General features: G+C 31.3%; 1 protein-coding gene across 1 annotated transcript in view; it reads left to right on the forward strand.

Annotated features, from left to right (window-relative positions):
• The window catches only part of LOC131847606 (hemicentin-1-like), a 67,727-nt gene that overhangs the window by 16,979 nt on the left and 23,137 nt on the right, over positions 1 to 27,611 (forward strand). Inside the window, exons 3-6 of the mRNA XM_059197207.1 lie at positions 3,055 to 3,263; positions 19,301 to 19,411; positions 25,802 to 26,008; positions 26,367 to 26,512. Of these exons, the coding sequence (XP_059053190.1) occupies positions 3,055 to 3,263; positions 19,301 to 19,411; positions 25,802 to 26,008; positions 26,367 to 26,512 (673 nt within the window). The remainder of the gene's footprint in view (positions 1 to 3,054; positions 3,264 to 19,300; positions 19,412 to 25,801; positions 26,009 to 26,366; positions 26,513 to 27,611) is intronic.

Here is a 27,611-nt window from a genome sequence, read left to right on the forward strand (position 1 = left end):
TATTTTCCCCATTTAGCCTCTCGTCGTGATTGAGAATAAATAGTATATATATAGTTCATAATTAAAATAACAGATCTACAAATCAAATATATAGATAGCGATCTACAAATCTACACGGGTTCAAAGTTACGAGCACTACTACTCATACATAAAATATAATTTCAGCATAACAATACCAAGTAAACTGTAAGAATATGGCGTTGAAAAAAAAAAGAAATGCTAAAATGTAATCACGAATTAATGCATTCCATTAATATTTATCGCAATAAAATGCAAATTTATTTACATAGCTTATTGCAGCAATATAAAATTGTTGAGTATTTTATGTTACTATAATAATATGTATTAGAAATTCGTCTAGGCATAACGAATACAGTTTGTACCACTAATTTTTTTTTTAATTATGCAATATTTTTTTCTCTATTATTTTTTTAGTTTAGTAAATGATTTTTTATGGAACTGAAATAGCAAACAATAGCCTACATGTTAATACGAACTTTCTGTTGCCTAACATATATACATAAAGACAACATCTAGTACTCCTCATGATTTGCCATTCCGAAGCATTACGATGTTAAATCTCCGTACCACGTAATTTCACTGTATTTCAACCTCCAACCGAAACATAGATTAGAAAGAAACTGCTGTACGGCTGGCTGAAATGGAAGAGCTCTGTCTCACATATAGTAGAAGTTTACTTCTAAATAATTCCTTACATTTGTAATTAACAATTTCCTTTAGAAAACCTCTCACGACACATATATTTTAGCAGTTCATGTAAGTATTATCTATCGAATAATAAAAAGTATTATCTATCCAGATATCATTGCCTCTTATATGTACGTAGACATTAAAAGCCAAATTGTGATTTCCACCAGATTCAAATCACAAAATAAAATTCCGTCTCCCATTGCGTTCACTCTCAGTAGTGAACTGTAATCCTATTTTTATTGCTACAAACATTTCATATAGCAGATAATATTTCCTATATACCTACATTGTTATCTGAGGGTGAATTATGATTGTGATATTAAAAGTTACATGGATTACCAATGTACATTAGGTATTTACTCTGCAATAAATTAACTAAAGTAATTACATGTTACAGAAATTTCAACAAAATCAACAAACTGAGACAATAATAAGTAAATTGCTAACGCATAAAACACAAAGAGGGGTGAGCCATGTTTACGGGTGCTAGGTATTTTTACGGGTTCCGTTCAGTAAACTACCAAATACTGAAGAACCAATAAAATCGGATAAACTGCCGAATCTGTGATTTTATTGCCGGGACTTTGGTATGAAATCTCTTTGTTTAATAAACGTATTCTTAGCGATTTTATAATATAAAGTCGCAACTTTTAATGCGGCTATAAATTACCGCAGAAATGAGAAAGCCCATTTTATTACGGTTTCTCGTAGCCGAACAAAAATACATTGTAATAAAATTATCTAACAATATTTATCAAAAGAACACTTCTTGTATTTTATATGTTGCGAACAAATCGTATAATTGATTAGGTATTTCAGAAAGTTATCTATATATATTTTTTTATGTAATCTGAATCGTGACAATAAGATGACCCACCGTATGTTAAATGTTATACGTAAAGCTGTTACCATTCACGACATCCATTATGCCGCTCATGTTTTGCTATTTTCGATGACTAAGGCTGGATTTTACCAATCGCAATATAAACAAGTTCAGCGTAAAGTCGAAAAAAAGATTAGCGAAAGAGTTTAGCGAAAACTAGTTCGGTGAAATGCAAAATTAAGCTTTGAACAGGTTTAAACTTTTTAATCGAGTTGAGTTCGAACTAAACACGATTATTTTTCTTCGGTGAAATCCAGCTTAAGACGTTATGCCCTTTAATCCTATAATTTCACTTTTCTTACCATGCAACGAAAACAGCTTACTAATATGACATTCAATATGATCGCAAAATTTGAATATTCAGTTCAGAGATTCAATTTACTATTATAATCAAACAATTAAGCTAAATAAAAATTCTTGATTCTATTGTTATTAGCGTTTTAATTTACAATTTAAAAATAAAATTGGGTCAATCATATAGTCCATATGTTTTGTTTATTTGATTTTCTGGTCTTTTTCTACTTGATTATTCAGTATATCTAACCTGCTGCTAAAAAGTTCAAATCTAAATATGTATAAATTGAAAGATAATTTCTACATTGCCATAATAAATATAATTAACGTAGGTCCCTCTCTTATTAAATTACATTAATGTAACGTTTCATAAATTAATATTTTCCTTCCCATCCCTTAACGAGAAGTGATTAGCGGAACAGGGCAAAAAATATATCAAAGAAAAACAAGACTTTCAGAATAATATGGTCCTTCATTTCATATAAAAAAAATAGTTACGTAAAAGTATTGTGTATTTAGTACAAAATGCATAGCATACTATGCTAGAAATTTGAAATATAATTTACTGCGACAAGGTTTGCGCTGAAAAACGGTTCTGCAACAATGCCACACCAACATGTTGAGTGCAGACCTCGACTGAACATTATACCGCACATGCACTTGCACGTACTTATTACTACTAGAATTTCTAGTATAGGTATACTGAATTGAGATATTTCCCGACTTAGGTTAATGTACTTTTAAGTTAATTTTCAATCACATACCAAAAAGCTATTCTGTTTCAACTTACTTATTTTATGCGACAGATATGTGTAATATATGTCCAGTTTCCTAAATTTTGGTTACCACCTTTGTTATTTGATTGGTAGTAGGTATTACTTTTTAAAGTGGCCCTAACTACATCTCCATCAATATGGTTCGATATATCCTTTAACAATTATTCATTAATATTTTAATAATTTCATATTATTCTTATACGTATTTTTTTTAAATTAGCTGAAGGTACAATATTTTTTCAATCATTTGGCACAACTCATTTTGATTCATTATACTACACATTCGACACTTCAGTATTCCTTAAAAGTTTAAATTAGGTAATAAAGTACGACATATACTTTTTTGTGTATATTTGCTGCTATAAATATTTTTTTCTACTTGTTTCTCAGCTTCGACGTACGGGGGCGGTCGTTCAACAAAGCGCTGCAGTGGTCAGATCCAAACGCATTTGGCCCGAGGGCGTACTTTGCGACCGTTGCCCGTCCAGCGTCCCTGATGCTGGATACCGTACAGTTAGACGATGAAGGCGTCTATAGATGTCGTGTGGATTTCAAGAACTCACCAACAAGAAATTTTCAAATACGACTTGCTGTCATTGGTAAGTGAAATCTGTAATTTCTGTATAGCTATAGAGTATTATTATTACATACATTATATACTTGTATACAAATATATAATGTATGTACATAGGCATATAGGCTGAATTGCTAGCAATAATTTGAGAACAAACTTCTCATATCCATATAGTTATGCATATGGTGTAAATTCTCCATGGATGGAGGGATTGTTACTACTTGAAATTAACCTGACATGGTACAATTACCATATGGAGTAGACCATGCGGTTCCCCTGGAAAATATCGCTTTTAATTTCTGATAAATTTATTATTAAGCTGACTTCACTTTCATCCTTTCATTTTTTACTAGTATACAGTTAGAGCACACGTGTTTAATATTCCATCATCCATAGAATAACACTTCAAATTGAATAATAAATAAATGTTATGCAGGAAGACAATAGTAGTAGGCATAACAGAGTTAATTGTGGCTTAATATTCTCCTCGTATGAGGTGATTTGTGTACTTCGCACCACTATGCTGTGGCGTGTTAATGGGTTGTTGTGATACGGTCGTGTAGTACAAAACATGTAACTTGTAATAAACAAAGCATAGTGAATTCAAAGCGGAATCTGACTAGACTCCAGTAACACGTAGACAGGTGCCTGTCAGATTTCACGCTAACGAGCTAAGTACCTACCTACTCGGAACCTAGTATATCAAATAACACCTAGAAGTGACATGATTGTACATAATTCTGTCATTTTGCTACAATCTAAATTAATTATGTACATATTATTAGATATAGCATAATTATGACTAATTATTTGACGTGGCTCCCAAGAAAAGCTGTCTCACTTTTTTTTATGTATTCGAAGATACCAAATACAGCTGTGATATATTATAAATTGAAACTATTTATATATGTATATATACAGTAATCCTTACTATTATCTTTAATACGAAAGTAAATCTGTATTTTTAAATGTAACTAACATTTAAACCTGTCCAAGATTAAACAGCTAAACATATCTTAATGAAGTTAATACGAAGATAGTTTATATCACGAACCTATATTTTATATGAAATAAAAAGCAGACGAAATCGCATGTAACAGATAGTTTCATATAGAAAAAGATTTCATTTCATATAGACAAGGACAGAAAATATTTCTTTCTTTTTAATTAAAACTTGTTTAGGTAGCTATCCGAAACAATATTTTATGCTTGAAAGGTCTACAATCAGGGACAAAAAAGTTCTTTTTTTATCACTGTGGACATTTTTATTATATTCTTCATTTTTCATTTTATGCTTGAAGGAGAAATATTAGCAACACAAAGATGACAAAATACAATTGAATTTCATTAATGAGAGTTTGATATAAGCTGACATTAGATAATCTCTGCGTTGCCATATTATAAAGATATATATGACTGATATTGTGAAAATGCGCATGTTTCGATTAGAAATAAGGTAGTATTAATTAATAGTATATGGGCTTCGGTGTCTTGAGTAAATTGGTTAAATTATTAAAATAACCTAAATTTAAATAAGTATTTGCTTTTTAACTATAAAAAATTATCCCCTTTGTGATACAATATATCATAGGTCCAAATTTCAATAAGATACGTTCAGTCACAAAAATCATGAAAAGGTATCAAACAAACAGAATTTAGCATTTACAGTATTAGGTATGAATTTAGTTTCCATGGCCGCACAGTGCACAATGTACGATGCAGTTTGGCAGAGAATTCAGTGGTCCTAAAACTTCCGCGACGCGCTCTCAAATATGTTTATAAAAAAGAATTAAAAGTGAATCATTGTAATGAAATTCCTTATATCCAAAATACAATTACCATAGCTAACGAGGAGAGCAGTAGCAAATAACTCGGCAAAACGCCGACCCGAACTAGAATGGGAATTGCACCATCTGCTCGCATTCCCACAACGAAAAACTTTAGCGCAGAATGTCTGCTCTATGCTGAAAATTTATAAGAGAACCTTATCTAAAAAGCCAGCCTTTCAGCGGCTTTTCGAGCGAGCGATGCAAAACAAAGCTTTGTTAGAACTCCTTTGAATTTCGGTAAGGAAAATGAGAGGTTACACACGACCCTAGTCGACGTCAAAGAAGCCTCGGAGTGCTGTTATTACAATAATGTACAGCGATATCGCGTTTGGAGTACGCTTTTCATAGCGAACTCTCAATGGTGACTGCTAAACACATTACACCCGATAACGTCTTTCTTTCTTTCTTCTCATGATGTTGACAATTCTTATTATCCTATATATTACATTAGCGATTCGCCCTTACATTCCAGGTCTTATACTATATGTAGTTATAAATATTCCAGAACAAATCTTTAAATTACAGCGAAAACCATTTTAAAAACCGTTACGTTTAAAAGAGGTAAACACAGAAACAGACGATGAAATCAAACTTTTTTTAATATTTTAGATGATTTAGGTTTAGTGTTGATATGTTTATTTTAAGTTGTAACAAATTCTTTCACAATACTTTATAACCTAACCTTTTTTATAACAAGGTAGGGCTAGTCTTCAGTCTCACCTATTTCAGCCTCCAAGAAGCTTGCTTTGTAAGTTGTATTTCGGATGAACCTCAAGTCGTTATCTTCATTCCTGAGGGTCGTGATAGCCTCGCAAAATTACCTTTTCTCTGATTATACCCATCCATCCCTGTTGGTCTTTTGCATAACGGAGGGCATTATTGAACGTGGTATACAACGATGAGCGAATTTGGTCCACCTTGCCAGTCTCTATCAACTGCTCCAGGTTATGACCTTCTTTCCGAGCGATGTGACTAAAGAACTCTAATATTCTATGGACACATGTGGACCATTTACATAGGGATAACAACATAGTCCTTTAGATTGACAATGCATGAGTGCTATCACAGATGTCACATGATAAAGTGATGTCGTGGTTCTGTTCATGTATAAGGGCGATGATTATCACTTACCACCATTTGCGTAGTCAACTTGTTTGTCATTTCAGTTTCTTAAAAAAACGTAGCAGCTACTATCTTAATTAATCTACCAACATCCTTAACTTTTGAAAACTATTGATTTAGTTATTTAAAACTTCATACATATAGTACAAAACGCGCCGTAAATATTATATTCCTAACGATTGAAATACTACAAAAGGCTGTTAAGAAATTACCATGTTAATAGGAGAAAACGAGCCTTGTAGAAACAAAGCTGGCTTGCTTCTTAACATCTATAGGGGTATCCAAATATACTCGTATATACGAATTGAATTTATACTTATATTAGTTAATTTTGCATTTTTTTATTAGTAATAGAAATAAGTCCCTAAATCAAATATATCATATGCGCAAATATCCCGAATGGTGCAAATACCGCTTACGTATTCAATAGAATGTAACTATTTTTCATTAATTTTTAAACCCAAATCCCGTCGTCCCACACATTTTAATTAGTAACACAATAAATTGCTCGTTGTCCAACCTTGACTTAACCTATGTTTGTTGAATACTTCGCTCAAGCTATCATTTTTCTTTTTCATTCAATATTGACCTCGACTTTCAGGACCATAAATCAACAGTCTATTCGCAGAGATAACGAACAAACTCTTTAGCGGGGTTTGTAGAACTTCATTGGAAACTTTTGATAAAATAATTTATCTAATAAATTCTCAAAGGAAAGGTTCTGAAACGCTAATATGCTATATAAGCATTGAAATACCTGGAAGTTAAAATTATACGCCTTAAGAGTTAAATAATCTATCTATGGCAAAGTTATCGAAACTTTGTTTTGCAGAAAAGCTAAAAATGATGAGAATCTGTGTATTGAAAACAAAATAAATAATCGCTAATGTATTGAGATTTTTCCCTAGAGACGATAGCACGGGAAAGATTAGCTAGACGCACATGACGTCTTGGAATTCCAGGGATCCATAGGCTGTTACTCTTCACAGTCGGATTAGCCGTAAACTTGTTTGCCATAAAAATTACGGGGAGAACTGCATAATGCTATATTTGTTTAATGGATACTATTTAGTAGAGTAATGAATGTCTACTATTTTAAATATAAACTTATATGTGAATAAAAATATCCTTCTTTCCCATCTTCTTAATCGGTAGAAAAACTGAAAGTAATGATTAGCTGAGAATGTTTGGAGAACAAAATGATTGTTTGTTTTATTTATTATAAAGTAAAAATGTGAAAGGATGTAATGTACAATGTATTAGTACCTACTTTCTCATATTTTCTGTTAAATATGTAGAATAAAGATTATAATTTTAATATTTGGTTAATTTTATAAGTAAAATAGGATACTGAAGTTATTTCATTAGCTCCACTAGTGTGCTTCACTGGTACCCGGAGTTACTTCGCCCACAATTTATTATGCTCCCCTTATCTACATATGTTCGCGGAATTTTAAATTGTAAACGAGCCTCACTTAAAACCACTGCGGTATCTGAATACGGTACAGTACACATACACAGTTTATTTTGGAATACAAATATGTGGTTAAATTCTATGTACGATAAAATTTGCATATTAATTTACTATACCATAATAAACCGATAAATGGCAGTATTGGCTTCTAGTCCTTCCCCATCAATGCAGTGATGTCTAATGCAGACTAGGTGTGGGGTTTTATAGCGTGTTTTCTATGATATATTATGATTATTTTTCTATAATTAGATATATAATAATTTTCAGATGGCATAATCAGAAAAATTATCACATTACAGTTGAGGTAAACATTTCGTGTAACATCGGAATGTATAAGTATATATGTACTGCAATAATGAAAAATACGGAGCAAAACGTCAGAATTAAAATACAAAACTTTTATATTTTTAGAGACCATAATGTGATATATTATATCTCATTATATCTTATCTATTAATATGATAAGCTGGTAATAACTGGAATAATCCTAAACTTAAACTTTAATATATATAGTTATAATTCTTTATATAATCTAATAGAAAGAGCGAGAAGCTGAGTATTTTGGCTGCTCTTTTTGGCTTGAAATTACTTTCAGACCTGACAGTAGATTTTACTTGTCAGAAGTGTCTATAAAAGGAGCTAGATGAATAAAAATATTTTTGATATTATTTTGATTGATTTAATTATAAACGAGTCCAGAAAATTTTCTTAAATGGTAGCTTCGGTTGGATAATCGAAGCTCTTATAGGTGTTTCTCTTATAGGTAACTATTTACTGATCACCATCGTTACAATACAATATTAAATATTTATTTGATCCGCTTATTTAATGACACTACCCGTGATATTATGAGTCAAGTCGCTCACTCATTTGACTTACAAAATATGGGGCCCTATTATATTAAAGTATAATTTATATAATTTATTTTCTTGTCCTAAAATGTGAATTCTTAAAAATAAACACAAAAGATATTTGTGTTTACTTTTAAGAATTCACATTCTTGATAAAACCTAAGAAATGTCGGAATACATTTCATTAAACATTTCATTAAATACCCGCTATTTGTTACCTGACTACAAGCCATCATACGAACAAAATTCATAAAACAACAACACTTTTATTATTTATTCAATGTTAGTTACTTTTATTTTAATACAATTATACACATTGCGAGCGCTGAGGCATGATGTTTTATTGCTATGTCTTATAAATCGTAAAAGTTGTAAGTTCTAATATGACAGATATTTAGTATGAGTCAGATTGTAAAGTTGTGTATTAATTTGTTTTTATTTAATTAGCTCTCTAATGATGGGAAGATCGATAATAAGTCTTAGTGACGAAAGGAAGTCATAATAGCAAAGTTTAATTACAGCTATTGAAGTAATTAATAGATTTATATTATTTTGTTTAATTCTGCTACCATTAGCATGTGTGAGACCACAAATATTCCGTGCGGAAATCTGACTATCGCTACTGGTAGTGTTATTGGTGAATTAATAAAATATAGCTTTTAAATTGATAAAATTTTCATAGTATTATATATATTTTTATTACTCTGCGTGATCGAATCAGAAATGAGGAGATCCGCGGAAGAACCAGAGTGACCGACATAGCCCGAAGAATTGCGACTCTGAAGTGGCAATGGGCAGGGCACATAGCTCGTAGGACAGATGGTCGTTGGGGCAGTAAAGTCCTCGAGTGGCGACCACAGACCGGAAGACGCAGCGTGGGAAGGCCTCCAGCAAGGTGGACCGACAATCTGGTCAAGATCACTGAAAGGCATTGGATGCGAGCAGCGCAGGACCGATCGTCGTGGAGATTTTTGGGGGAGGCCTATGTCTAGCAGTGGACGTCTTCCGGGCTGCGATGATGATGATGATGATATATGTTTTTGAACAATTTTGCACACTAATGTGATTACCATCTAACCAATCAACTAATGATATTACCATCATTTACCATACTTATCGCCAACCAACTTCATAGTTATTAAAATTTGTAAACAACAGACTGATCTGAATCAATCTGTATCCGCCTTTATAGTATTTCTACCTGCCAATTTAAGGCAAAGCCTATTTATGTGTATCAACTTCACTTCATTGTTAGTCTTATACGCTGCGTTATTTATTTGGCTTGCAGTGTATTGTGTCTGTGCTCGTTCGCAACCAGCTATGTAGTAACTTCCGCGCGTAATTCTTTTCCAACCCGGGTTTTGAGTTAAGTGAAGCAATATGTAACAGTTAAGTGAGGGTTGCCGGTATACCCGTAAGTCATCGCCTTGGCACGCCATTGCACAACGAAGCTATAATATATCATTTTGTTCAAACAAGTGAACGAGTATTTACATGTAGCGTACATAGCACTATAATATTTTAATCGTGCTATAAGTATGATATGACGTTTTGTTCTGATGCAACTGCGTAGAACACAAGTTCCGTATAATATTTTTTGCTACGAAACAAAACAATGTAGTGACGTAACTTATGTGATTTGTTCATTATTCAATATAAATCAAATTATAATATTTTAATGCAAATCCAAATGGTTCAATATAAATTCCAAATGGAAATTTTACGTTTCCTTTTAACACTAATGAAGTCACATTTAGATAAGTCACTCGTATATTTTAATACACAAAATTGAATATTTTTGCATCATTAAAATAAAAAAGTAGAGAAATCTCCCAGCATAAGAAAACTCCCTGAAGTGTTCCTTAATTGCTATGTTTAACCAATTAGAACTTCCAAGCGTCTTCAAAATACAACTTGAGGACTAACGTACATACTTGAATATCTTAACGAGAATCCATTTTAGTCGTATCAACTAGAATTAGTTTTACGAGCGAGGTATCTGTTTTCTTCATATTTCGTCTCGGTGGTTCCAAACAGCAAAGTTTCGACTCCAAGAAATGTGATTATGTTGAGAACTTTAAGTGAATTGCTTAACATGAACTTGCTAAATTTAATTGATGTAATATAAGTGGCTTTACTCCAGTTTTGCTTTAGCTATATCCACAGAAGAATACAAAGTGATCATAGTTCAATATGCGTGTACATTATACTTCTAGTATTAAGAATCAGCGATTATTATTACAATTTGTATGAATGCGATCTTGGGTTTAATAATCTATCTGATCAATTTATGAAAAGAATTTCTAAATTAATTCATTTTATAAATTAATAGATTAGCTGGTCTAGTCTTATAACCAATTACAAATTAAGATATTGTAATTTGTGTAAAAAAAAGTAAATCAGTAATTTAATAACTGTGTGGCATATATTTTACAAAATAATTTATCAGTTCACTCTCACTTCTAATAACTTAATATTATTCGTGCGTGTAATTGTTTTTGTATTATTTTAAATATTATAGTAAGAAGTAAGAATATTGATTTCGTATTTATATTATACTTTTAAATGGCATAGCAATGCCAACTCTACCGACTGTTAATATTGTAATAGTAATATTACGTGGTTGACATTGCTTATAGAACAATAGCTATTTTTTTTATTATTAACATCAGTAATCAAAATTGTGCCTACAGTTTATTAATTCACATAAATGAAATGAAAATATACCTATAAATATAAATTTTACTTTTCATCAGTATTTTTTGATTTGTGAAATTTTCAACAAAGCTGTCGAAACAAGTCTTCTCTGAAATAAAAACGAACACCAGAAACAAAACAAATGCCGAAACAAGACGATAAAACAGTAATTGAAACACGAAACATCACAAAACTTGTCAATTAGCGCAATCTCATATAACGGCACCCTTTTCAAATTCCATGAAAACTTCCGTCGACGAGACGACAGGAATATAAAAAGCACCCGTGGAGCGCAATGGCGACGTGCGCGGAAAACGTTCGCCTGAATTAATAAGTACAACACGAAATTTGAATTTAATGAAACAAGTTGGTTGCGAGCAGCTGAGCGTGTATCGATCCAGTTATAAGAAATGAACTGACGCCGAATAATCGTTGAATAGGTATCAGGGCGTAACACAATGGAAGCAAAATCGACATTTCCTTGAGCCTTGCAAATTGATTTTAGGGTTCCATGCCCACAGACTGAGTTAAACGAATGAGGTAGCTCGCTGGTGAATTACGCCCACTGATTGGAAATGATGACAGACTAAGCAACTTATGTGTTAATAATAGTTGCTTCGCTGATTCCTAATTACATTTCATTAAAAAATGTTCTCACTTATTTCAATACTCTAAGTAAGTAACTCTACTAACATATTTAACCTAATCATAGTCTATGTGTTCGAAACTCGCCTAATATTTTGGAAGCCAATGTATTCAATAAAATATTGATCTTTACAATAACAACTATAGAAAATGTCTTCAGAAAGAAATATAAATGCATGAATATGACTATGCAAATATGAATATAGTAAAATTCATATATCACTATTATTTATAAATACTACACTATACACGCTCAATGGCCTAGATGAGAGACAAAATGCGGAGAATAGAGTCCAATTTACACACTACACTACATATTTCTATAATAGGTATATAAACATAAAATCGTGGTATACATAGTAAGAAAATAAATTTTACTCGTCCATAAACTAGTATTGCCTTGTATTCACTGTTCGCGTATATTACCAAACCACATAAAATCTGACGTAATTTTATGATAGTATACGGTATTCTGGCCAAACGAGACCATAAGATTCGAAACTATCGGATGTCATAAACTGGGCTTGATTTTAAGTTACGGCTCCAGGCCAGGGGTATGGACAAATTTTCGAGTCGTATAAGGGTGTTGAAACTCGTAAACTGTTGTGTACTCGTGAAAAGCAAAGTCGCAATAAACTGCGGTGATTTGTGTATCCTACCCACTTGATGTGAAATGTCTAGCAGTAGTTTAGTTTTTGTTTTAATTTTGCATTGCTTGTTATTTTACTTTTTTTTTATTAAAAAGTATATGCACACACATACACATGTGTACAATTAACATTCCAGCCTTATTACTTATTACTTAAATTTCTAAATTTCTAATTTAAAGTATGTATTGTTTCTCTTTGTGATTAATGTAAATAAATTTTAAGCAACTTTCAACTTTTAAATACTTGATGAATAATAAAATTATATTAAAGAAAACGAAAAATACGACGCTTTAGACTCTTGTTTTGAACGTGACTTGAAATTAAACGAGTGAAATGACTTTACCGCATTCTTTATAAATCGTTTTCATAAAATTTGTTGTATTCTGAAAATCATAACAGTAAAACTTGTTAAAAAACTTGTTTTACCTGTTATTCATTCAGATATCATAAATTATTATTTTTATACCTGTGGTGGCTTTATTACGCCGTATTGTATGTACCTGATGGGATAAATAGATAAGAAAATAGATACTTACGCTCCCAGGTTGTTCACAGGAAACTCTATCAAGAGCCTGAAATATTATTAAATAAGTACCTACCTAAAGTTTTTGAAAACTTTGAAGAACAGTTGAGTCCAAGTGAAACAAAATTTTAATACTTATTAAAAAGTTTGGAATTGTTAATTAAACGCCAATTAAGTGCTGTCATTCTTCTACAAAGCATTTATTCACAATCGAATTGTTCCGATTATATCACAGATTGGAGCAGTTACGACCCCGCCGCGTGTTCAATGCATTATTCAGTGACCATAATTTTGAACTGTAGTCTCACACGATTTATTGGCGTGTTACCCTTGACAGAAAACTCGTTGTAGCATGTAATTCATAATATGTTATTGTTACTTTTGCATTTAGATATCTGACAAATAAAAATGTAAAAGAAAATGCAGACAATCTTAAGTAAAATAAGGTTGAGAAGTATTTTATAATGATAAAAATTATTATTACATCCTTAATTGGGTTTAAGAGGACTTAACGACGACGAGGACGTATATTTTTATTGTTTACATGGAAAATTGTGTTTTCAATGATATAACTATACATCAGTTACATATATATTAATATTTAATTTATTATTCGGAAGCTCATACGCATTCAATCCTAAGCAGTACCACAGTAAAGGAAATATGCATTACAAGTGAGAAATTAATGAACAATGAACAGCTATTTAGCAAACATAAGTGTCAAACTCAATATACCGTCAATATGACTCATTCTGGTGTACCGGGATAGTTAAGACATTATTTTTGTATATTAACGTAAATAAATAAATCAGTTTACGTATGTATTTATATATTCTTTATGTCATGAAATAGTATTTATAGCACATATTTAATACTATTTACGCAGCAACTTTTTACAAACGTTTTTTATGTACTTTTACGAAATATCTCGGTCAAAAGTAAACGTATTAAAGGGGTTTCAATTACCATTCTAAATTGCATTTCTACGTCTGCTATAACCTTTGAAGTAAGATTTGTTAACCGGAAAAGCCAACTCCTTAATAACGTAGTCAGTGTGGTCCAACATTTAATTGAAACGTTGAATTTCATAGTCAACATCGTCAATTAAATGAGGAGGTATGACGTTCTGTATCGTTAGCCCAAACAAATTGCGTTTTGATTCAACGTCGGAATAATTAATTTTGTTTGCTTTCTTTTTCTTGTACCAGTAAGATAAATTAAATTTCGATTAGTATCGATCCTAATTGTGTAATAATGGAGCAATTGCTGTAAGTTACATTATATACCGCAAACTATTGTTTTACTTAATTAGTATTAATTCAATTTTAATAGTTTCATACGCGACATTAGAATAATTGTTAAAAGTGGGGACTGCATTACTAAGTACAGGCTATTGCTATTATGTTTGTAAAGTGGTTACACAGAAATAACTATGTTTATATTCCATAGAAAATAAAACAGAATATACAGTTGCTTATACACATGAAATCGATCAGAGATATTTTCTCGGAAAACGTCATCAAGTATTGTCTTTACGGAGGATATCTGTATACGTAATTTTATTGCCTTCAACATCTTAGATATCTTGCTACTGTATGGTGACTTCAACTACCAATCATCTTGCTAATTACTATTCAAGTTGCCTTTCGCAGGAAAATATCAAGTGAGACAAACACACCTACGAAGACGACTTTGTGCAAAGTCATCGCCCTATAAAACTTGTTTTGTTCCACTAAAACTGACTTAAGTTATGATATTTATATAAAGCCTATAAGTAAATAAATACTATCGTAAAAAGGTCATCAAATTTTATGCAGAATTAAAGAATATTTATGTTTGAAGAAATAAAAACAATAATTAAAATGTACATATATATTTGTCAATCAATGGAACATTGTGAATGAAATAGACCGTTTGCAGTATATTTTGGTATACGAATAAATATTATTTTCCCTATGTAAATATTATTTATAGATACGTCATTGTTTTGATTAATCGCGTGCTTTTTTGCTATTTTTAAATTATTTTATCATAAATTGTATTTTTCCAGTATATCCTATTTGTAGATATGACATTTTATATTATCTCGCATCTTTGTCATAATTTTCCTTTCCTTATCCCACGTCATTTGGGGTCGGGGTTGTATGTATTCTGTACCATAGTAATCTTCTGTAGTCATAAATGTACCTTTATTTATGTACAGTATCTTATTATATTATATTAATAGATACAGGTCGATATTTTTACTATTAACATAAATCATTACATAGTATATAACAAAGTCGCGGTCGCTGTCTGTCCATCCCTATGTATGCTTAAATCTTTAAAACTACAACAATAATAAGTATCATAGACGTTAGTTTTCTTTAAAAAATGTATGCGTCGTTTAAAATTAGTAATAATTAAATATATTATAGGTACATTACTTATATAGTCTTATACACATATAATTTACGTGCAATAAGTATCATTTCCAAAAAATATACTTCCTAAATTTATTCATGAAATCAGGAAACTCAAACAGAAAAATGCAATAAGACCATACTCCTGAATGTTTGAGACAATCTTATGACAAGTAATGAATCTAATTTTCGACCAGGACATTGCAACAAAGGAAAACAATTAAATAAATGAAGGAAGGGGAAATAAAATATTAATAAGAATAATGTTTAAAAGTAAAATTAATAACTTGATTTGAATAATAAGCTAAGAGATTTTTTAATTTGTACTGTAGAAAATTTTGAATTTTAAAGGTCATCATCGAAATATGATCTACGTAATGATGGGGTTGCGAGATTAAAAACTTACTTAAATTTACACAATGACGTCTATATACATGAACAGCACTACAGACATCACGATATCATGTGACGCCCATGAAAACACTCATGCGTTGATATACTGAAGGACTAAAGCAAGCTATGACAAGCCTTTAATATTACTCTCTTATGAAGAGTGGATCTTCAACAGAACAGGCCTGCTAAGCAAGTTTCTTAACGCCTGAATAGGTGACACTGCGGACGCAGTGCAGTGCTACGCAGCCCACTTTTTACAAAGTGTACCTCGGTTAAACTCACTTAGTTTAACCGAGGTCTTCCTACAGCATACTTGCAATCAATCTACCGTTGGAGTATAACAAATCCCAGTCACGTCTACCCTCTTCATTAAACACTACCAATCTAACTTCTTGCCTTGTATATAGGTATTTGTTTTAATTTAACATCAATAAACCAGGGTCCATTTGTTGATATAATAATGATATGATTTTATATAAAAAGTAACAATATTATTATTTAATAGGCACAATACCTATTAGAACTACGTGTTTGTAGGTCTAATAGGACAAATCTATTTTTGATAGTACACATTTCGAGGGTGCCGATAGTGTGAGGGTGCGTTTCGGTTTTGCGGTCGTCCTTTCTCCTCCCAATACGATCAGCCGCAAAAGTTAAAGAACCCTTTTGAACTCTAATGCTCTGTATTAAGGTACAATAATGTAAATATACTCAGCTACTTGTATTTCCGATTGTACGTGTTCCTGAACTATTGTTTTGTTTGCTCAACCGTAATTAGTAGCGTTTGTCATGTTACGGTAGCGGTTTTTGAAGCGTTTATTTCAACAATTTCATTAATTGGTTAAGAGTAGGGTGTTAAGATTGCTATTTGATGATTATACAAAGTTGGCTATATTTACAACAAACCTAAAATCAGGGTATAATTATACCAAGCCTAAACTTAGTGACATTCAATATTTAATACAGCAAAATAACTGTCTCTATAAGGAATTTCGTAAATATAAAGAAATATTACTAATACAAACTGCACAGTCATATGATCAATTTAAAATAAAAGTTTACTAATTTTACAATAATTTCTGAACCACTTGAGAAATCTACGGTTTTTTCACCATATTCAGTAGTATTAAAATGACTACAAAATAACTGCAATAACTGAAGACATTTTCAGTTACCTATGCAATATATTGGACACTCGACATAGTCAAAAATGATACCAATTTGAATCCAAATAAACTGGTAAACCAACCTTCGATTCATAATCTTTGATGGAACTCTAATTTGATGTGTTAACAGTATTAGAAATCACTGTAGAATTAGTTCGATAGTTAATTGACAAAAAAAATAATTTTAATCCCAATGGAACGTAAACCTTCGGTTAATCAGCTACATCACGAGTTCACTACATACTCGTACAAAGGACTACTCACTCTCTCATTGCATTTTACTATTAATAAATTCTTCTACCTCGCGACTTCATGCGTGTGTAAACATCAATATGACGCCACTTGTATTTTAATCGAGCAAAAAAACAGTAAAATAATAGGCACCGTATCACAAAAATAACTAAATTAATATTTCATAATTTCTACATAATGTATGAAAATTTCTACCTAATTCCTTCAACTGTATTTACGCGTAACCTTAACAAGGAAACAGATACTTCGCGATGTGACAATTTTAGAATTATAATATTTTGAAAGTAAAGATTTATATCATCTGACTATCTCGGTGGTCTAGCAGTTTAGCACATCGCTTCACTTCCTAAGGTCGCGTTTTGTTAATTTTCCAGGGTTATCTATTATTATAATATAGTATTTATGCTATTATTAATACTACTATACGAATACGATCATATTGTCACTAATCTGTCACACTTGTTTATACGAAGCACCAAACAAAAGTCCCATCCCCCTTTCGTTAACACATTAAGGCATGTTGACAGCGTCGTGTAGAATTATGAGCAGCTCTTTCCCTAATATCGGCTCACTTATCCTTATTAATCCTCGTCTGAATGCAAATACGAAAGTTACCTTTCAACAAAATTTGTTTGCTAGCTGACTCTCAGAGTATTAATATATCGGATTGTGCGGAAAGTTAACGAAAAGTTTATATTGCCTATTAGGACATAGGTTAGCAACAGTTATCACTCAATTATTTACCTATTTGTAATAGTAATAGTTAATAGTATTTAAAGTAATATTAATTATAGATACTCTCTTAAATTCTTAATACTAAAAATAATTTTATCTATGCCTATCTGTCTATCAAATAGCCTATGCCTGTTGATAGACAGCTGTTATTTTATTAATAAAAGTATAACTTTTGAAACCCTGTTATTTATAGGGTCATTACGTGCTGTATCTATGGCGAGTCTCTATTACTCACTTGAAGCGGACTGAAATTATCAAGTTTTGACCCGACAGCCCGTTCCAAGGACGCCGTTCAAGCAAGTGGGCGCCAGTACAAACCAATACGTCGTTGTTGGCACGGGCCGTCGGGTCTGAACTTTAATGTGATGACCCTTTATAGAGGTCTTCGCTTTTGTAAATATTCGAATAAAAAGAAAATGTAACATGTTTTTATATAACATGTTCCTAGTATTTTTAATAAGATCGCTAGAAATGTCAAGTTGTACTTAAGTATATGAATAATATCAAATGAATACTAATGGTTTTTATATTAACCTTATAATCATACATGTACTCTATTATCTTTATCCTGAATATATAAGTGATCTGTAAAAATAATACTTATATTTTTCTTCTAACAACAAATATTATCTAAAACTATTACAAAGCTTTCTTATTACTAACAATCCAGCCTGGATTGTTAGTAATAGCCCATTGTTAACAATGAATATGTTAGGTCGATCTCCTTGTGGTACCCCTAGATACCATTGTAGTTAATTCCTGGTGAATTTATCATATGGACCTAACTGACTTGACCTCATTCTTATCTTGTTATCCTCCTCTGTATTGAATTGGGAGATATTCCTAGTGAAATTAACTAGATTTTAATGAATATTATTAATAAAATACGAACGACATGATGTTAAACGTATCTTTATAATAAATCAATTTAATTTTTACAATGACAGAATTTATTAGTCAAATACAATAATGTATGTACCTCTATATTCATTCTGGTGCCTAGCCAGCATAGACTGTTAGTCAACGCGGATGCACTATATCATAATCATCTATAAAAATCAATTTTAAAGAACAAGTATCTATCTATTATATTTTTCGAACAATCAATTTGATTAAACAAATATTTATATTACGAATTACAAATTTATAAATCATTTTCTGGTTTTCACCGGGAAGTTTGCACACTTGGTTAAACAGAAAATATTTTCATCCAATCAAGAGATTATATTTAATTCTATTATTATTAGGCAATAATTTTATTATTATTTAAGTATTTCGTTTTATTTTTTAAGACTTAGATTAAAAGTAGATTCTATCCCACAGTGCCTCCACACCAACTAATGCTGTACGACAAATCGGGCCGAGACGTGTCAGGGATCGTAGGCCCACTTGAAGAGGGTAACGAACTCGTCCTCGTCTGTGAAGTAAGAGGTGGTAAGTACTATGTCATCAACATATGTCTATAATGCTGTAAAGTATGTCAGTAGGTATAACATTCTAATATGACACTTGTACATATAGATTTTCAATTGTATCAAGTGTACCAATATTATTTACTGTTTATTTTCTGTTCGTGTCAAGCAGATATTCTTCATATCAACCTCATTTTGGGGTAGCTAGAATAATAGAAACTCAAATGCTGTACTTTATTCAAAATATATAGATATAGACCTAGTTAATTTTTTATATATACCTTAACAGAACCCTTAAAAATTCAGACTAATATCGTAAATACGAAAGCTTGTCTTTTTTTCTGTCAGTTTCGCTGTTTACTACCTATTCATGACTAAACTTCTGAATGGATTTTAATAAAACTTAAATTGAAGAAATATTCGTGGGTTATCTTATATATAAGAAAATAAACTGAAAGGAGGTAAATGGGAGAGAAAACCTCTTGTTTTAATCAAGCATAACAGCTAGTATACACTAATTGATTGATACTTCACGATTTCGGAGTTAGACTCCATTTTGTTACAATTGAAGCCATTCTTGTGGAATAAAATAAGCTTGTCTCATCCAGTTGCTAAAAGCAGGTGAGATATGTAGGACTCCTTCCAAAATTAATTTCAACCTATAGTCATTATCGAAATCGGTGCGTCATCACAAATCACGACAATATCAGTCAAGGAATAAGCATAAGTTCTCCCCCAAGTGGGAGATGAGAAATTAAAGCGATTACTTTGATATATCGCTGCTAAACTTGCCGATAAGTCACTCTGAGAGATCGGCTCCAAATGGCACCCGGTAAAGTTATCCATTGCCCCGGGGCGAGGAGTGCGCGGAGGGTTCACGATTCAAACAAGAAATTATACGCCTTACTAGGTATGGTGTCTGAACATTTTACAAAATTTATATAATGACTTCACCATCTTTTTAAGGTCGTGCCATTTCCCAAATGCCATAAGAACTTATAATAAATTCTAATGAAACAGTTCGAATCAAATGTTCACTGCAGAGCATTGTAAATTAAGTTATGTTTCACCCACACAAATCTGAAATTTCATGTTATCCTCAATGGGAAAAAAATAAAAACGAGACTCAAGAGTTCAATTACAAAAGTCTAAGTTTCTAACTTATACAAAACATACCTCCCACATTAACCCCTAAAGCATCCATCTACTAAAAAATGTTGAAATGTGTGTATCTGCCAGAAACCAAAATATACATATCCACTTTTCTACTTCGCAAGAACTTTAGCGACTCTATTACATTTAGTTCTGATTGAAATAAGAGTTCTTGCCGAAACAAAGTGAGGACAAACTAATGAAAGAAACAAAGCTAGTAATAAAAGTACACTAGTCAAGAGAAGCCTAGGTGCCTAGCGGGCACAACAATTGAATTAAGGAATGAATCCACAATGAAATAGGACTTATTTTATTGTGTACCTTTCACAGAGCCAAATAACATTCTAGATAGAAATCATTGAATTTATTTTCCTTTTTCTTTCATACAATTCAGCATTACATATCGTGCAAATATTAGACTAATTTTTCATTAAATTATTTAGATTACTGCGATTAATGTAATATTCTTTTGACTTATGCTTAATTTTCAAGAATAATAAATATTCACATGTTAGACCCAGAATTTAGCCCGCCAACCTATGTATATAAACGTTGTTATTATGAAATAACAGCTAAATTTCTTATGCCATATCTCCTACCAATATGAATAAACTTTTGACTTTAATTAAAATCGTAATTTGGTTGTACATTGTCCTTATACCAAGTTTAGTTTATATTTCAAATTTTATCCAATAGCCGATAACGAGAAAGGAAGCAATAAATAATGACTGAATTTTTGGATCTAAAATATTTTACGCAGTCGACTAGATTAAAACAAATACAATTTCCAGCTACTAAGAAGGTAACCACGTTTGAATAATCCTCAAGGTAATAATTTTGAAGTTATAAGCATAATAATATTTTCTGCGTATGATACGATACTAAGTTAAGAATCTTCGCTTGTACGAAGCGCTTCTAATCTTCAACGCTTAATGTTTCGAGGTGGAATTATGCATAGCCCTAGGGATTAGCGGCTTGTCATTCTGTGTCGGTTTTGCGACTTTGCCGGATCATTTTCATGGTCGATGTACGGACACATAGATTGGCGAGTAACAAGTTACGAGAGAATAGGCAAAGGAAAAACGTTTCTGCTCGAGGCGGCTTGCGTTTAGAAGTTAAACAGTTGTTTCATTATATTTTTTTTATTTGTGGTTTGAAGATCGTTGTTTGTTGCTTAACAGAATGAGTGTTCTCATATACATATAGTTATAACTATTCCAGTTTTATAAAACAACTCAATTCTATTCCTTTTTCTATAGATATTGATTATTTTATTAGAAGTGTATTTGATTTTAATAATTTAAACTGTTTTGTCTATTATCAAATGCTATAATATTTCAGGGTTTGCGTATAAAATTTATATTGTTTTAAATATTTTCTCAAGATATCAAAATATTCAATTAGATTCATTTTAACAAATGATATCAATCGAGATTATACAGTAGAAGTAGATCTATATGGACATAAGAGTATGTAATACTTTTTATTCAGACAATGATACGAACGTGTTACATACTTGTATAGTTACTATACTACAGAAGTAAATTGACCACCGAAATTCGTAGTACGTACAGTACAGTATTTATTATAAATTCAAAAATCTTTCTGTCAAGTATGTCTGTTAGTTTATTACCTATCACGACTAATTTGCTATCACATTACAATGAAATTTTATATGATAACACAGTATATCCCGAAAACAGATATACTATCTTGTCTATCAAAACATTTGATGAAGTTGCAGATAACTAAAATAATATATTATATACATATGTAGCTTTAACTACTATCAGAAATAACTGATATGCTATATAATTCATAATAGTATTTCAGTTATTCCCGTTTCGACTACTACAATCTAGAAGTAAGTAATCCTTAATCTTCGAGCGACCGCTTTGTCTATTCATCAATAACCCATTTAAGTTACAACCGCGACTTTATTACTTAACTCTAACTTCTGATGTCTACCATTAGAAGCTCTAGCTACCATCTTGTATTACATTAATTCACGTAAAACAATGTACCTATAAGTTACTATTAAGGGTATTGTTTATCAAACTATTCCACCACTAATAATTATTATAGTTAAACATTTCATCGAAGTGTACAATTGACCTACATAAAGGCTTCTAAGTAAAATATACACCACCGTCTAGTAGCTTTTATCATGAACATTTAATTTTTTACCGACCACAGAATATGGAGGCAATCAAATCAATTGTTATGTACACAATCGTTTATTTATAGATAATTGAGGGGAAATATAGGTACAAATATTTTTTTTAACAATACATTCGCAGTTTGTTGTGACAAGCATTGTTCCGTTTTTGAAGGGTGAGAAATCGAACAAATAAATATTTAACTACTTACAACGCAGGACAAGTACAATGAAGGTTGCTATTACATTATATTATACTCTAATTATATTATTACTTTGCATCGAATGAGCTTTCGGTAAGTTTCTTCTAACATTTATATAAAATTACTTAATAATATTGGGAATGATAATAAGGCTATCGTCGTGGTTTGTACAATATATAGCTTATATAAAAATACGTACGTCTGAGCTGCTAAGTTTGTAAATCCATAATTCGTGTCTATTTTATGTATTTTGCATATTAAACAAGCTGAGGGCCATCTGCTTATAACAGTGATACGATGTCATGCCGCCTTTTCCTTTATACACTAACATATCTCACCCTTTAACTGAAACAGTTTCCAAAGCTGCCTAACGGCTAAAATAAATGAGGGACAGACCAATTTATACAAAATCTACCATAGTAATATTTAATATAGGTATTTATTACAGAAAACAGACAATATTGACTATATTTTAAATTCATTGTTTACGATCGCTTTATAACGATGTTCTATCATATAAAATATTATTAGTAGGTGATAATAAGTGATAACAACATATACATGATGTAATAAATAGATAGGTTTTATGTTTAAAAAAATTTGTGTTCAATAAGGTTTTAATTTTGCATTTTATTCTTGTCTAAGTTACAATAGTAGTTTAAATCACGTTATCCTCGATTTCACTCGGTTCTACTTTGATTTTTACCAAAAAAGCTAGTCCTTGTCCTTTTCCAAGATCCAAGGTCTCTCTCAAGTGAGTCAGCGGTTACGGCGTGATGTCGTAATAAATAAACAGACAGACGGAATTTTTTTCACTTTTTTAATATTTGTATTCAAAACAACATTAGTTGTAAATTTCATTATATGTAACTATAGCTAGAGTTTGCGATCGTGTATAAGTTTATAAGAACAAGTAAGTTTGTTGACGTGGAATGATCAATACGGCCCACTGAGGAGACCATGCGTTTTTGTTTTTAAAATAAACTTACGTTCCTATTTATCTTTATTAAAATGTCGATCAAACGCTTAACCGTACGATGTATATTTTAATCCGCCATCAACGGAGTCTCTGTCTTCTGCAAGATGGGCCGATGATATTAAGAAGGTGGTTGAATGCGAATGGCGGTAGACCATATATGGTGAAAATTCCTATGTCAACAGTGGTTAGAATTATACTGAAATGATGAAATTGTACATGCATATCTAATAATATTTATATTAATATATAGATAGTTGACATGGGTACCATTCTATTATATAGACTCAGATAACGATTTTAATCGAGCATTATGTCGTAATATCAATTAAATAGAAAGACATAACCTAGGGTTGCATAACGTTATGTATGCGCCCTGTCCTATGAGATGTTAGCAATCAACATAGCGATTTAATCTTGTTAATTGCTGATCTCAATCAATCTAGTAATAATATTGAAAATGATTGTTATTTGTATTTTTAATTTGCATCATATGCTTTTAGTACTCTTTAGTTATTTTTAATAGTTGTAACTGGTCCCATCCTCTATTGTTCTCGATAGCTTCATTATTCTGCTGCCACATCATTGTATTTTATTAAAAAACAATTAAATCCGTAAATTTTACATAGAGAATGGTTACCTCATAATACCCGTAGTAGGCCACGATAACGTAATTATGGCAGCGCCGCACCCCAAGACGTACCTCCGTGCTAGCGTTACTTTGTTCTAGTTCATTCGAATATTAGGCCAATAGACAGATTGATAGATGATAAATGGCTGCATAATATTAGAGAAATTGTAATTCATACTTTAACAAGAATGAAATTCATCTGTATCTGGTTCCGTATTACATTATTCAGTACAGTATTCAGCGCTATCGTTAACCATGGCGCTGTTATCATTATTTTAATAAACTTATACTTATACTAATTTATATATAATAAACTTAAAATAAGCTCTGTATATATGTTATTCAATATATAGATGCCTTGTATAACGCTTTCGGATTACTGTTTTTCTAGTCTGTACACTTTAGTCATGTTGAAGCTATACCAATAGTGTATACGATATGACTTCACGGGTTTTTGTCGAGATTTGGTTTTGGGGAGCGTAACGCTCTTTAATTTCATTAAATTTTAGAACTCCTTTCAATTTATTGCTTGTATACAACTAAAATATACAAATTGATTGAGATAATTTCAGTAAACTATAAATATTCATAAGCGGATTCCTTAATCTTCCAATCGTTTTATCAATCCGAACATTTAAAACAGCCGCTTTTGTGATTCAATGACAAATAAAAGTACCATTTAATTGTGTCCAACTCTACTCGTATTCGCTGTCGGTTGGAAACTTGTTTATTTTATTCAAGTGCTTGACACAAAACCTAACATAATATCATTAAGTCGTTACATGTCGTTGGCCAGTTATAAAATAATTTACCTGAGCGTAACACGCCATCAGATTTTTAATTAAGTACACGTTTCTAAAAATGTCCTCTTTATGTTTTCATTATTTTTAAGCAGTAATATATATAATTATTCGTCATAATAGACCAATGATGAAGTAAAATGGGAGCATTTTAAAAATAATTTTACTAATAATCATATTAGAGTAACTACAGTAACCGTTTACCATCAGATGGGCCTTATGCTCGTTTAAATTTAAATTAAAACAAGTTCCAAAACCTTTATTCACGCAGTCGTCATTTACGCAGTCACGTTTATGTGTAAATATTTAAAATTAATTATATAGTTTTGTATTTTTAGTGTTGTTTCTTGGTGAAAGAGATTTAATTTTATAAATATTCCACCTAGCTTTTTACTTCGTATATCCTATAAAACTAACTTTGTATAATTCTCATAAAATCCCTTCATTTATTTTGAGATTAAAAAAAATAATTTATTCCTTCATTTTACACAGGCCGGCCAACTCCGACTGTGATATGGCTAATAGATGGGAATCCAGCGCTTCAATATGTTAACGAGAAAACAGATACTCATGTAGTTGTAAATAAATTAGAACTACCACATGTGAGAAGAGATCATTTAAATACAACTTTCAAATGTCGAGCATCAAACACAAACCTCGTTAGCCCGCAGGATAAAACTGTACGGCTGGAGATGAACTGTGAGTATTTTTTTATTTACTCCATAAGTAAAAATCTCTTATTAATGTTTCAAGAAATCATAGGTTAGAATCTCAATTACGACTATGGTTATGGTATGCAACACAGTATCAAAAACGTGTCAGTGAAAAACGCAGACATTCATATTAAATTCCTATAAATGAGAATTATATATTGTTCTATTTTCATCTATCAAATAATACTGGCTAAAAATAAATCGACAGCCATTATTAAATGATTAGGTTTTGTTCTTTACTTAAATAATTTTAGCGGGAACTAACTTTATAAAGTAATATTGCATACTGTAACCATATAAAATTAAAGATTGCTGGAATAAAATATGCTTATTACTTGTTTCAGTGAAACCAACAATGGTAGAAATTCTAAACAAACCGTCGTCACTATCATCAGAAAGGCACGTGAACCTCACTTGTGTGTCAGAGGGTAGTCGGCCTCCCGCTCAGTTGACGTGGTATAAGGACAATAGGAAGTTCAAAAGAGGGAAGGTAAGTAGATACGTACATAATTGTATTCTGTTGTATAATACAATCATAGTAAGCAGATGTAATACCGAGTTGCTATTGTAGTGAGACCCTATCCTATTAGGACGAGAGACGGTCTTCAGATCAATTATGTTCTATATTAAAAAGGTAAAGAAAAACTCCTGTAGTGCTACATCGCCCCATATCATCATATCTCACAGAAATATATTCAAATATACATACGTATATAGTAAATACCAATAATAGACAAAGATACTTTAATATTTACTCATCAACAAATGGTATTTATAATTAGTGCCGATTTACAAAAAAACAACTTTAAAATAATGAACAACATAGCTGCTTAGGACGTTAGGTTAAATACAAGGAAATTTTATTCATTTTCCTGAACAATATTTCCTAAATTGTCATATAAGTAAAAAGAACAAAAACAAACCAATTACATTATTTGATCAGAACTCTTACTGAACGAGTTCGCCTAGACTATAACAAGTTTCATTAATACAAGAAAATTCCATGTTTCCAATTTGTAGTTCAACTAAAAGTACCTTGATAATTGGTAAGTCAATGACGAAATAACGAAACTTTGGTGGTAGATAATTTGTAAAATATAATAGGCGGAAACTTTGTAATTTAGAAGTTCAGTTAAGCACGTAAAATGCTTTTGGTAGAAGAAAGATTCGGAGCAATAATTTTATATATAACAAAAATATACTGCTTTTAAAGAAAAGTTGAGTTGCCTAGAAAAAGGGATAAATCAGATGTGGATTAAAACTGTACTTAAATTGCGAGTTCATTCTTTATGCGAGTTTTTAGTATGCAAATATTACTAGTCGAGGTTCTTGTAGAAATAAAGTAGGATTCGATATCTAATATATAGATATTCCAAATACCAGAATGGATTCTTAGTAATGGAGACTAGACAAGATAAAGGTATGAATATCGATGCAAGCAATATTTTTATTTCCATTAAAATTAAAGTATCTTCAGACCTGACCTGATATATTCCAAGATCTGATTTCTAAGTTTCAAGAGTTTATTGGCCATTTCTGTTGCTGGTAAAAATTGTACAATAATTTAGCTGCAATATTCTGTTTCTTCT

This window comes from Achroia grisella, unplaced genomic scaffold, assembly GCF_030625045.1.
Source record: "Achroia grisella isolate CSIRO2021 unplaced genomic scaffold, CSIRO_AGI_Agris_v1 utg540, whole genome shotgun sequence".
Taxonomy (NCBI): Eukaryota; Metazoa; Arthropoda; class Insecta; order Lepidoptera; family Pyralidae; genus Achroia; species Achroia grisella.